The sequence below is a fragment of the Papio anubis genome, chromosome 16 (genome assembly GCF_008728515.1).
Source record: "Papio anubis isolate 15944 chromosome 16, Panubis1.0, whole genome shotgun sequence".
NCBI lineage: Eukaryota > Metazoa > Chordata > Mammalia > Primates > Cercopithecidae > Papio > Papio anubis.
The window spans coordinates 57,272,389-57,286,115 of record NC_044991.1 but is presented as its reverse complement, the minus strand read 5'-3'; the positions used below and the strand labels follow the sequence as shown (position 1 = coordinate 57,286,115).

Below are 13,727 nucleotides of genomic sequence, written 5' to 3'. Positions count from 1 at the left end.
GATTTGGGATGTCCAATCCTCTGTAGTTTACTTAGAACAGCTCATGCCACGTTCTGTGGCTGTGCCTGCTTGGAGCCTGGGAGAAAGCGACACAACAGCGGAAGCCTAGGACTTGTCAGTATTTTACCATCTTGGAGCTTTGCTCTTTTCAAACCACACCCCTTCAATACCACAACAAAAATCTGGGAAGCCAAGATAAACAACCCTTGTCCCTTCCAGCCTTCCTCTAGCTCTCAGCTCTTGGTAAAACCTACCAGTAGGAGCAGATATTTGATCTGTCATAGAAGCTGTGATATTACACTCCCCAGATGTTCAACTCACTGGACTGAAGGCTCAAGTTACAGCTCATTAGGGCCTCTCTACCCTACAGACTCCATGGCCACCCCACCCTCCTATCCCCAAGAAACAGGATCCTCGGCCCATGTGGCCAACTGAGATGGAGTAAGTAGGACCTACATTGGGCAGGGGATTCACTAAAATGACTCCTGTAGGGTCTCTACACCCGTGGCTTAGAAGGCATGTGCTCTCGAAGCCCTCTGGGGCCATTCAGACTGAAGGATGCCTCCCCACAGTCCTCAAACACCTATGTCTTCTTGCCCCAGGGCCTACTTCCTTTCCTTATCAAGAGTTTAAAGAGAGTCTGCAGGAACCTAGAAACATTTCATAAGAAGAAAACAAATGGCAATGTGGCCAGCATGTCTAGGCCACCCAAATGTGCCTGATTTCTCCCCCGAATAAACTGTGGCTTCACTTTACTACTATATGGGGGAGATTAAGGTTACAAATTCAACATAAAAAATTTTTTTTCCTGCTATCCGAATAAGGTCAGGAGCAAGAGACATACTATTGAGGAGAAGGTGATCAAGGCCTGCATCATGCCCACAGAAATACAATAAAGCCCTCACCCTTTCCTGTGTAAAAGATCCTTCTTGCCCAAAGAACTGGGGAATATTGTGCACTTGGCTTTGTAAAAATGTGTCACTGCAGGAAATTAGACCCCAAGACGAAAACCAGTCTGTCGCAAACTTTGAACTGAACCCAACCCCACCAGGGAGCTCTTTCCTGAGACCATGAGAGCTGCTGGCTGTGGTGGTTCCTGAAGTCAGGCCAGAAAGTGGCAGGGAGAATGGTTAGTGCCTGGTGGATGCCTTCCTCCCCTGGAGGGGTGACTGGAGACAGAGACTGGGTTCCCATTCCCAGGGAAGAACTAGAGGGACCTCAGGGGTCATCCAGTCCAACCCCCTCACTTGAAGGCAGGGCAACTGAGGCCTGGTGAGGGTAGGATCACAGTTTAGTCAGTGGGGGTACTGGGGGTCACTCTGGTGCTGACTTTTCCCCTCATCATGAAGCCACCTCCCACCTTAGATGGTCAGGGCTGAAAGGGACCCCTCAACACCCTCACTCAGCCGATAAGGACAGAAGAGGTCCCTCACTCCCAAGGCATGAGGGAACGACATGGGCAACCTTTCAAACAGCTCCCGGTCTTCAGAAATGCCAAGAAACCTCATCCTCCAAGAGCAGCGGTTTCCAAACTTTTGTATTTTTAGCAGCAGAAGCCATCCTCCAAACAAAACCGTATGCAAAACCTCAGCTACAAAACAGACCAGTGGGCTGCTTGCCCATGTGGGGCATGGGCTGGGCCCCGAGCTCTCCCTCCAGTACCCAGTACTTCTTCCACAAGCCCCTATGTGAGCTCAGTTTGAAACCCCAGGCCTTGGCGGGGGGGCGGGTGTGGGGAGATCTTGTGGCACTGGAGCTAAAGCAGCCAGATAAGGTGGGAGTACTTAAGACCTCTGGAGGGTGTGGCTAGTCTCTGAGACCTGGACAACTTCATTCTCCACCAGGGCCTGGCCCCCATCCCCATTGAGCTGTCTCATGCGCAGGTTAATGGAGCCATAGGTCTTCCTGGAGCCCCTGCCGGGGACGAAGGTCCTCCGGCGGTACAGCTCGCCCTTGCACAGGGAGACCATGAGCAGCACCGACAAGAGCATGCCGCCCACCGTGAGCAGCCCCAGGCCTGCGATGATGCACTTGTCCAAGTGGGAGCCTAGGCGGGCGTAGTACATTTCTAGTCGTTCCATCTCTCGCGCTGTCACTGTGTCCGGATTGACTCGAGCCTCACGGGGGATGGCATATGCTGTCACCACCAGAAGAATCCCACTCACCAGGAAAACAAGGGCGGAAACAAAGCCATAATCCACCGGGCGACTCACGGGCTCCAGGCCTGGCCCCTCCTCTGAATGCAGGGACAGATCATCCCGCTGGGATCGGGGCAGTGAGGAGACAGCCCCAGAGGGACTGGGTGAGCTGCCCAGTCTCGTGTTTCCAGGGTTCTGGAAATGGGTCTCGTGCTCCTCTGAGGAGAAGCAGGCATTCTCCACACCCTCCCTGGATGGGGCCACCGGGCCCAGGGGAGCTGATCTCCTTGGGGCTTGAGGACCATTGCTCAGTGTCTTCAGTTCCAGACCAGGGGGAGATGCCATTGGGAAGGAGGGCCCCAGCTCATCCCTTGGCCCCTTGGCAGCTGGAAGAGAAAACAGAAAGTCAGTTGAATGTAGCAACCTCTTCCTGTTGTGGAGGACATCACACCAGTCCCCAAGCACATGAAGGTGAGTCAGGCACAATTCCCACTTGGGGGTGTCTGCCAGACAGAGGGGAAGACAGCGAATAAGACAATGACAGAACAGTGTGATCCGGGCCCAGATCCCACTCCACCACCAGCTGGGGTATGGCTGTGGGCAATTCACTAATCCTGTCTTGGCTTCAGTTTCCCCACCTATAAAATAATCCTACTACTCCCCTCTAGTTCACAAAGCTGGAGTAGGATCGAGATCACCTATGCAAAGTGCTCAGAACCCTGAGTGCTCAGTGTTAGCGATGAGCTCCTATTACGATGGAGGGAATGTAGATAGCGTGAACATCAGGCTCAAATCCCAGCTTCACCACTTGAGCTTGGGCAAGTGATGTGACCTCTCCAGATTCGGTCTTCTTCTTATCTGTAAAATGGTAATGAATAAAATGCCTCCCTCATAAGGCTGTTGTGAGGATTTCATAAAATAGTGCATGCAAGACCCTGGCCAGTGCAATCCATGAACCTTGTTGTATGAGGGAAGGATGACAGAGGTGGGGGAGGGGGTAGAAATGCAGAAGTTGTGGGAACAGAGGAAGGGAAGTTTCTGGGAGTTGGTGGCATTTGAGCCAGATCTCAGAAGATGAATTGGCTATTTCCCAGCAATGGAAGGTGATGAGGGCATTCTGGAAAGGGGAACAGACTGCCTCAGAGGCCAGCTGGGGCCGGCTCACAAAGGACTCTGAAAGCCAGGCCAAGGAGCCTGAGAGCCATGCAAGCTGAGGAGCTGGAGCGGGAAGTGCTGACATCTGCCTCGGCTTCAGAAGAAAGGAGGACTGATGGGATGGGAGTGGGCAAAGTGGAGGACGGGGGTCCAGCAAGGAAGCCAGCAGGTTGGGGATGGCATGGCTGAAAGGGCCAAGAGGAAGGGGCAGACTGGAGAGCCATGACTAGGTCAAAGCCAAATGCTTTTATGTAAACAAAAGGGTGGGGACCTGGACTAGGACCACAGGAGGGGAACCAGGAGGGAGAGGTGAGAAGAGGGACACTGTCTGTGCTGCAAAAGGACTTACCCCACCCAAGAACCTGAACACACACCCACCCAGACACAGACAGCACATGTGCATTCCCGCTGAAGGATACTGACTGACAGCCCGGGGACCATATTTGGCTGACAGAAGTTTTGCTTTGTTTTGTTCCTGGCCTGTTCATTTGTTTTTGGTGAATTAGTTGCAAATGTATAAAAAGCAAAAGATTTCAGATTTTACATTTTAAATGTTGGATTCCTGGCTTCTCCTGCAAAATGAAAGAATCTGGCCACCTTAGGCCCCCGTTCCTTTATAACACTCACCTGGAGTTGGCAATCGGGGCTCTTAGATCTAGCCTCTCCCTGGCAGGTCCTACCTCAGCCCCCTTCCTTGCCTGGCATGTGTCATTCCTGATCCACAGCAGAACTGCATCATTCTTTGTATATACTGATGGCCTGAGGGCACATGCACATACACTCAGAGCCCTAGGCACACAAGTCCACGGGCTACAGAGACCCCCAGGTGCAAAGTGGCTCGCATGCTCCAGTGTGTCTACACACACATACATGCACACACACATGATTCTCTGCATTCTCATGTTGGAGTTTATTCTCCAGTGCACTGTGGTTCTCTCTCTGTCTCTCTCTCTCTCTCTGTCTGTGTGTGTGTATGTGTAAATATGAGCAAATGAAGTGAGGATGAATGGAATGAATGAATGAAACTCAAAGAGCCTCAGTGCAGGAAGACATGTTTTTCAATCTTTCTGACCTTCCTGTCAATATGGACTAGCATCAGACACCTCCTCTTAGCACATATAGGGCCTTTCATGTGAGTACAAAGCTCCTTTCCCTTTACAACCCGTTTCTATCACTACATCTCTCTTTCCAGAGTCCCATTTTAGTAAATGTTTACCAAGCACCCACTAGCTGTTAAGCCGTGTACCCGACACTTCACGCAGGAGTATCTCATATCACCCTCCCCAGCCCCACGATCCGGAGTTACTGTCTCCATTTACATGGCCAAGATCCCATGGCCTGTATGGGAGGGTGGGACAGGAATTGAATGCAGGTTCCCTAAGAATTATTATCACGTACAAACCTGCAAACTCATACCCCTGTGCTGGTGGCATCACTCCACCAGCCTTCCCTGGCTCTGCATCCCTCACTCATAGACCCTTCATTTTATCTGGCTGTTTAACAGCAACCGTGAGCACCTTGAGAGCAGGGATAAGTTTCAATTCCATCTGGGTCCCCAGCCTGGGCCCAGACTCCTCTTACTTTTCCAGTGAATAGACAGAAAAAAAAGATGTGTTTGTTGGTTGGCTTTTTACTCTTAGCACCAAAAACATTTTCCTGAGTGCCCAGCCACAAACAGGTACCAGCAGTGGGTGCCATGTGGGTGCTCAGAAGTGGCCCCCAACCACACCCTCAGCACCTTCCACCCAACTCAGCTCCTGGAGTGGCCCAGGAACCCCTTTCCCAGACTGACATGTTGATGCCTCCATAACCTGGAAGAAATCTGGGGCTCCCACATTCTGGGAGCAGGGCTCTCCTTCATGCTGCAGGACCCCAAAACTTTTTTCTTAGGATGCCACAGTGAGAGGGCAGAGAAAAAAGAGGATTCCTCTCACCCAGAGTTAGGACATCTCTCTGTTTCATGCACAGGTTCAGAGATACTCACCAGTTACACAAAGGCCGTGCCCAATTACCCAAACAGAAACACAAACACACCAACTGACACAGCTGCTCCTGCCCACCGGTCACACCCCACGACCCCACCACTCACTAATTTCATCTGCAGTCAGACAGGTCCTAAAAGGAACACTCCAGTTCCACACTCACTCCCCGAGCAGCTGTTCCCACAGCAGTACCCACAGACACCCAGAAGCCACGTAGTGTGACCCTCAGATCTTCCGGCCACACGATTACCCATACCCTGGGAGGGGGCAGGACTGGTCACACGCACGCGCGAGTACACACACACACACACACACACACACACTCTCTCTCTCTCTCTCTCTCTTAAGTGCCCCTGGGAGTAATATTCAAGCCAGATCCACCAAGACCCGCAGGGGCCCAATACCCCACCCATCGCGCGCACTGACACCCGGAGAGAGGGACGCACAGCGGCTGTGGATGAAGCTTCACAAAACCCAATCGATAGACACACGCACGAGTTGTACACAAAGCCTTGGGGCGCGTAGATACGCACACGCAGGTCCACGCTGTTGTACCCAAAGTTGCGCGCAGAAAGCCCCAGCACGCCGGCTGCCCACTGCGCCCGCTCCCGCCGGCCCGCAGTCCACACCCCCTGCTCCTGCCCTTGACCATAGGCGCGGGCCAGGGCAGGCCGAATGGGACCAGGCGGAGGCCCGGGGAGGCCGGGTCCCCTGGCCGCATGTCCTTCGGCGGGCCGCGAGGTCAGGCTAACTGTCCTTCGCCCCCACTCCCCGCCCCCGGCCCTCGGCCTCCAGCCGCCCCCCCGGCAGTCCCCTCTCCGCGTGCGTACCTGTGCCGGGCCTCCCTCCCTGCCTCCCCACGCGGGGGCGAAGGGCGCCCGGCGGGCGAGGGTTCGTCCTCCCAGTGCCCGTCCGCCTTCCTGCAGCCGGCGTCCGCCTGCGGGGGTCTCTCCTGCGGCGCAGCCCGGAGGGCGCGGGCCTGGCCGCCACTGCCTCGCCCTCCCGGTCTCCCGCCCCCTTCCCGGCCCGGCCCGGAGCAGCTGCCGAGGCGCACGTACCTGCTTGCGCCGCGCGGAGCTGTACGGCGGCGGTGGCTGCCGCTGGGGGGGGGAATCCAGGGACAGAGGGACAGGAGAAGGGGCGGGGGCCGGGGATCGCCGAGCGCCGCGGAGCGAGCTCCGCCCGCGGCCAGCGAGGACGCCCGGAGAGTTAGCACAGAGAGGGACTGGAAGGCGTGTGATGGTCTGGGGTGAGGGTGCGGGGGCTCCAATCCATCGTCCTCCCCTCCCCTCCAGGCAGATCTGGATCGCCAGCGCCTGGGCTTAGTGAACTGGGGCTTCGAGCCCGCGGTCCCCGGGCGTAGGGGCGGGGTGGGCGGGGGGTGCTGGAGAACACCCCTCCCCCGCCGCCTGCCTCTCCACACCACTGGAAAGCCCCTATTGCCCCAAGCCCAGGTGCCTGCCCCCTCCTCACTCCCACTCTCCCACTTCCCCTTCCCCCCACCCCCCACCCCCCACAGCCCCCAGGTAGGACCCCGGGTCCTCTCTGAGGTCCTTAGGTCGGGACAGTCTCCTCTGGCGCTTGCGGCTCCATGGCTCAAGGGCGCCACCTGAAGGCTGCGAGAAAGAATCTGACGAGCCCCCTCCCCCTTTTCTCTGCAATTTTTTCTCTGTGGGACAGTGGAGTGCCCCGCCCAAGAGGGGTGTTCTCTTGGGGGCATAGCCAATGGCCAAACACACCCTCACCCTCCAAGGCCCAGTTGTGGGGCCTCTTCTCCTGGAACCCCTCCCTGGGCACACACACCCACTCATCCCAGGGGCCCCTCCATCTGGGCTCTCCTTTTGCCTGCACTGTTTGCTTTGATCTCTGACGGTCGTGATTTTGTTTAAGGGTCAGCCTCCTCCATCGGATTAGCAGCTCCTGGAGAACAGGACCCGTGTCTGATCGCCTAGAACGACCTAGGTGGGTGTGGGTGAACAGGCTGTGAATAGGAGTGACTTTCACTTACTTCCTTTACAGGGCTGGGCTGGAGTTAAGATGAGTCGAGTGAAGTGCCTAGAGTACCAAATTCAAGGAGACATTTCCTCTTTGGATAACACACGCCAGCCCCAGAGAAAGCTTTGGTCTGAATCGTGCAGGTTCAGGGAAGACACGGTGACCAGCTGAATCGTGTGGCCTGGGGTAGTACTTCTGGCCTCTGAGCCTGTGTCCACTTCTGTCCATGAGGAACGGGAATGTGCAGCCTTCAAGGGCTGTGGGAGGGCCAGCAGAAGTGGGCCATGTGGAAGGACAGGCAAATGAGAATGCCATGTCCTCCTCGGCCACCTCATGAGCGGAGCCTAACCTGTCCTCCTCCAAAGTTCTGTGCAGTCCTCACCAACCAGGAGACTGGAAGTCACCCTGGATGATGGATGCCTGTGCCTTCAAGACCAGCATAGCCTAGCCCTGGGCAGGTCCACCAGGGCTGGGAAGGCCTCCGTTTCCTCCCAGTCTGGCAGAGGCCTGGCCTGTTGTTAGAGACTTCAAAGGGATGCTAGCCCTGGCACCACACTCTTGTTCAAATCCCAGCTCCACCCCCACAGCTGGGTGCCCTGGTGTAAAGGACTCCCCTCCTGGAGCTCGGTTTCCTCCTCTGTGAAATGGATGTGGGAAGCTTTATGGGAATGAGATGAGATACCTCCCTTAAAGCACTCACTGTTCCTTCCCTCAGTCATGCGCTGTCCAACCTCAGCCTTTGCGCTGGCTGTTCCTTCTGCCTGGGCTGTTTTTCTTTCTGATATTTCCCGCCCTCACCCCCTTCCCTCACTTCCTTCAAGTCTTTGCTCAAATGCCACCTTCTCAGAGACACCATTCCAGGCCCTCCTTTCAAAAATAGCAGTGCCCCAGCACTCTTTACTCCCTCACTCTGAATTTTTCTCTACAGCATTTACCAACTGACATTAGTTTCTGTCTGCTTATTGCCACCTCCACTAAAAAGTAAGTGCCAAGAGAAGAGGGTTTTTGCCTGTTTCCCTCCCTGCAGTATCCCCAGACACTAGAAAAGGGGCTACCACCTGGGAAGCTCTGGATAAGTGCTCATTTGAATAAAGAACAGAGAAAATGGGCAAATATTATACACTAGTCAGCTAGGTAGACTCCATCCCTACACTCAAATAGCTCATATTCTAGTGGGAGAAAAGGATAAGTAAATGTAACATTGCAGTTATAGTAAGTGCTACAAAATAAAAGTATACAGTGCAAGCCTCAAACAAGGATGCCAACCTAGTCTTGGGGATAGGAATGGCTTCCTGTAAAAGTGTGGGTTGAGCTGAGATCAGAAGGATGAGTAGAAGGCAGCCAGGTAAAGAGGGGAGGAAAGAGAAGTCCAGCAGAGGGCCTAGCATAGGCGAAGAACTTGGGGTAGAAGGAAGTGTGTGATGAGTTTGAGAGCTGAAGGAGACCCGTGTGGTTGTCATGGAGGGCTCGATAAGGAACGTGGTAGGAGACGAGCCTGGAATTACCAGGCCAGGTCACTGCAGAGCCTTGCAGGTGAAGGAATTTGTTCTTTATCCTCAGAGCAGTGGAGAGCCTCACTGATGAATATAAGTAAAGGATTAACAAAACCTTTTCCTCTTTTGCATAAGAATTTGACCTTTGGAAGCTCTGTTTCCTAGAAACAGATAAACATATGTCTGCTATGTTACTAAGCAACATTGCTTCTGATAAAAATGACCCCTGAGGAGGAGGCTAGAATGATCCATGTGGCAACAGATTAGAATTGGAGATACCAGAATGAACTCATGTTTAGCTTAATATAGATGCAGATGATTACATATAGAAAGTTATATATATATATACACACACGCACACACACACACGGGCTAGTATACACACATATATTTCCTTACTGTCAGGCGAGAGGGCTTAGAAGCAATGATACTCCATAGCAACGAGCACACGTAGCACTGAAATTTGGTTTCTAATACCATTCTCCAATAAAAGGATCCAAGGCTCCTTGGAGAAGTTGCTGTTTATAGGACTTGGGCAGGAAATACTACAAGATGAGCTTGGAGCATCTGATAGTGCCAGAAAGTAAAGAAATGCTACACACACACACTCTACACACACACTACACATACCTACTACACACACAATTCCAATAATAATAACTAATACACTCTACACTACACAATACACTACAATACACACACTCTGGCACACCACAGCACACCACAATACCAATAATTCACACACACCACCACATGTAAATAACACACTACAATACCAATACTCACAACACACACACTCTACACATACCTACTACAATAATAATAATTCAATAACAGCCACTACTACCACACACCTCTACATCTACTACACACACACCACACACACACCACACACGTGCCACACACACTACACACACACTCTACACATACCTACTACACATACACACCACACACACTACACAACACAAACTATACACACACAATACACACACCACACACACTACACCACACCACACACACTACACCACACCACACACACTACACCACACCACACACACACTTTACACACACACTACACACCCACACACTACACACACTACACACATGCCACACACACACTCTATACACACACTACACACATTACACAACACACTACACACTACACACACCACACACATACCACACGCACACACCACATGCACACACCACACGCACCACACACACACACCACACACACTACACACACACATCACATACATACACTACACACACACACACCACACACTACACACACACCCCACACACATACACACACACCACACATACACACACACACAAATGGTGGGGGTAGGAGCTAACTGAAAGAGCTCCCAATGGCCAAAGCTGGAAAAATTTAAGTGACAAAATAAATAAGGTAATATTGGATTGTAACAAAAAGTATGGAAATAAATATCTCCGAGTCCATACCGATAAAAATAACTGAACAAACAGGTGGAAAAGATAAATCTCCCATGCAGAATTCCAAATTCTGTAGGTAGATAACTCAGTCCTCGACTAGGGGAACTATAACTCCCCATTTTGAAAGTGTGAGTTGCACATCATGATTCCCTTTCCAAGAGTGTTTTATGGAAAGCGCTGGGGTGGCGGGGCAGGGGTAGGGCGGTGTGAAGTAACTTTACAGTGGAGAAACTGACAAACCTGATGACCTCAGCCAGGTGATGAAAGTCAACTCCAACAGTCAAATCAGGTACCCTGGATATGATGTGGCACAAATGGCACTTTACCTCTGTTGTCTTCCGCCCCAAAACCCATAGCTGTAATCTAATCATCAGATAAACATCAGACAAATCCCAATGAAGAAAATTCTACAAAACATCTGACTAGTTCTCCTCAAAAGGTCATCAAAACAAGGAAAGTCTGAGAAATTGTCACAAACAATAGGAACCTAAAAAGACATAACAACTCAATGTAGTTGGTACCCTTGATGGGGCACTGGAAAAGAAAAAGAAAATTATGCAAAAACTACAGAAATCTAAATAAGTATGGACTTCAGCTAATAACAGTGTATCAGTATTGGTTAATTGTAACAAATATATCATACTCATGTAAGATGTTAACAGTAGGGGAAAGTGGGTATGGGGTTGATATCCTTTGGATGTTTGTCTCCTCCAAGTCTCATGTTGAAATTTGATCCCCAGTGGTGGACTTTGGGCCTGGTGGGAGATGTTTGAATCATGGCTCTGTGCCATCTCCACGGTAATAAGTGAGTTCTCACTCTGTTCGTTCACTAGAGAACTGATTGTTAAAACAAGAGCCTGGCACCTTCCTCCCCTCTCCCTCTTGCTCCCTCTCTTGCCATGTGATGTCTGCCCCCCTTCTCTTTCTGCCATGATTGGAAGCTTCCTGAAGTCCTTACCAGAATCAGGTGCTAATGCCATGCTTCTTGTACAAGCCCACAAAACCATGAACCAAATATTAATAAACCTCTTTTCTTTATAAATTACCCAGCCTCAGATATTCATCTCTTCTCCTTCCCTCTTTCTCCTCCTTCTTCTTGTTCTTTCTTCTTCTTTTCTCTTCTTCTTCCTCTTCCTCTTCTTCTTCTTCTCCTTCTCCTTCTTCCTCTTCCTCTTCTTCCTCTTCCTCTTCCTCTTCTCCAACTCCTTCTTCTTCAGAGATGGGGCCTCATTCTGCCACCCAGGCTGGAGTGCACTGGCACTATCATAACTTACTGCAGCTTCGAACTCCCAGGCTTAAACGATCCTTCTACCTCAGCCTCCTAAGTAACTGGGACTAGGTGTGCACAACCAAACCCGGCTAATTTTTTTCTTTTTCTTTTTTTTTTTTTTTGGTAGAGACAGTCTCACTATGCTGTCCAGGCTGGTTTTGAACTCCTGGGCTCAAGCAATTGTTCCTCCTCAGTCTCCCAAAGTGCTGGAATTACAGGCATGAGCCACTGTGCTCTGCCTAGGTGTTCTTTTATAGCAACACAAAATAGACTAAGAACAGCGATATATGGGAACTCTCTGTATCATCTTCCCATTTTTGCTGTAAATCTAAAACTGTTCTAAAAAAAATAAGTTGCTGTTGATGATGCTTTTAAATACCCCTGAGAGATAACTTGCATCTGGGCTGGAGGGAACTATAAATACCTGGTGGGAAGTCATACTTTTGGCATCCTGAGCATAGTGATTCATGTAACTGGACAGGTCCAAAGACATTGGCTCCTGTGGGACATGAAACTTTTAAGTCAGGATCGTTCCTGCACCCACCTGATGGGGATTTCATCTGGCATCTGAGTGGTACTGCTCTGACGGAAGAAGCAAAGATTCCTGCCAAGAAGAGCACTGAGTGCTGTGCTAGCAAGTGAAAGTTCTTGTGCTATATCCTTCAGAGTAGGTCAATGCCAAGTGTGGTCATTTGCTGAACCTGAGTGTGTAGCTGAACCTAAGAAGACTCCCTTGTGGACATGGCAGTGGGTGACAAGTGAGGGAGTGATGTGAGTAGATTTGTACTGTGAAAACATTCTCCCTCTGGCTACTCCCAGGTGCAAGGGGACAAGAGAGAAAACAGATCATGTGAGAGATTATCATGGTCATGTTGGCACACAGAAAGTCCTCAACCAGATAGCTGTAATTATGTATCTGTGGAGATGTGTGATCTGTGCGAGACAGAATGAGGACTTCCTATAGGAACATTAAGAGCATCACTCAGTCTGCAATGTTCCAAAAGGTAGTGGTATATAACATAATTTTAGGTGTTAAGTAAATAAAGATGTTTTGATTATCTATCACTGCATAACAAACCACCCCAAAACAGCAGCTTAAAAGAAAATTAGTATTTATTTGCTCACAGTTTTGCAGTTTGGGCTGCTCTCAGCTGAAACAGCTCCGCTCTTGTCTGTATGGTGTCAGCTGGGGTGGCACAAACAGCTGGGAGCTGGCTCAGACTTGACTGTGTGTCTATGGGCTTGGTTCTCACTGTCAGCTGGGTTTTTTCATTCTCTTCTACGTGATCTCTCCATGTAGCTAGCATAGGCTTCCTTACATAATGGTGGTCTCAAGGTAGTCAGAGTTCTTACATGGCAGGCAACTTTCCCCAGAGCACAAAAGAAAAAGCTGCTGGACCATCTTAAAACTGAGGCTTGGAAATGGCCTGGCATTGCTTTTGCTGCATTCTGTTGCTGAGTGCAGGTCATGGGCCAGCCTAGATTCAAGGGGAGGGGTCTACATAAGGATATGAATACCAGGAGGCATGTGTCATTGGGAGCAACTAGAGTAACAGTTCCCCATCATCTATACTACATTTATCTCTGTATCTATATACACACATATCTATACATGTGTATTTATTTCAATGGCTAAGTGTTTATTTTAAATTGTTTTAGAAAATATATAACTAGCTCATGAAACCAAAGATATCATGGGTGATATTGACTAGAGTAAGGGCAGAAATATGAGTCCATATGAAGTTGATGCATTAAAGTCTGCTGGTTTCCTCCAGTATTCACTCACTCTTTCTTCCACCGTAATAGAAGCTTTGATCAGTACTGGGTACAGTGCACCAGAAGAAGGATTTCATTTCCCAGCCTTCCTTACAGCTAGGTATGGCCAAGTGGATGGTAGGCCATTAGGATATGAGAGGAGGTAGTGTGGGAAAAATGCATGAAGTCTCCTGAAAGGAAAGGAGTGTGCCCTCCTACTCTCTTTTTGTCCTTCCTGCTGCCAGGATGCAGAACTGATGGCTGGAACTTGAGCAACCATCTTGGGTCATGAGGTGGATGCCTATTAGGTTGGAAGAGCAACAAAATTGAAGGAACCTGGATCACAGATGACTAGTTGGAAACACTAGGATGGGATAGTTCCTCTTTTGTGGGTGAGAGAAAGAAACATCTGTTTTGTATAAGCTACTATTACTTGGGATTTTCTATCACTCAGAAGAACTAAGTTAATCAAAGTAGAATC

General features: G+C 50.3%; 1 protein-coding gene across 6 annotated transcripts; it reads right to left on the bottom strand.

Moving 5' to 3' along the window:
- Positions 1–1,519: 1,519 nt before the first annotated feature.
- Positions 1,520–6,672, bottom strand: TMEM74B (transmembrane protein 74B). Of its 6 annotated transcripts, none has more exons than XM_009216457.3 (2): positions 6,334–6,672; positions 1,520–2,524 (listed from the first exon to the last, which is right to left on the bottom strand). In XM_009216457.3, the coding sequence occupies exon 2, from the start codon at positions 2,481–2,483 to the stop codon at positions 1,785–1,787; it is 699 nt and encodes a 232-aa protein (XP_009214721.2). In that variant the 5' UTR covers positions 2,484–2,524; positions 6,334–6,672; the 3' UTR covers positions 1,520–1,784. The 6 variants fall into 6 exon arrangements, with proteins under 6 accessions (XP_009214721.2, XP_017800424.1, XP_017800423.1 ...); XM_017944935.3 differs by lacking the exon at positions 6,334–6,672 and adding an exon at positions 5,809–5,905; XM_017944934.1 differs by lacking the exon at positions 6,334–6,672 and adding an exon at positions 5,722–5,805.
- Between the last annotated feature and the right edge of the window lie 7,055 nt (positions 6,673–13,727).

Excerpts from the sequence above, each read along its gene's own strand:
- TMEM74B (XM_009216457.3), bottom strand. The coding sequence starts at position 2,483 with ATGGCATCTCCCCCTGGTCTGGAACTGAAGACACTGAGCAATGGTCCT.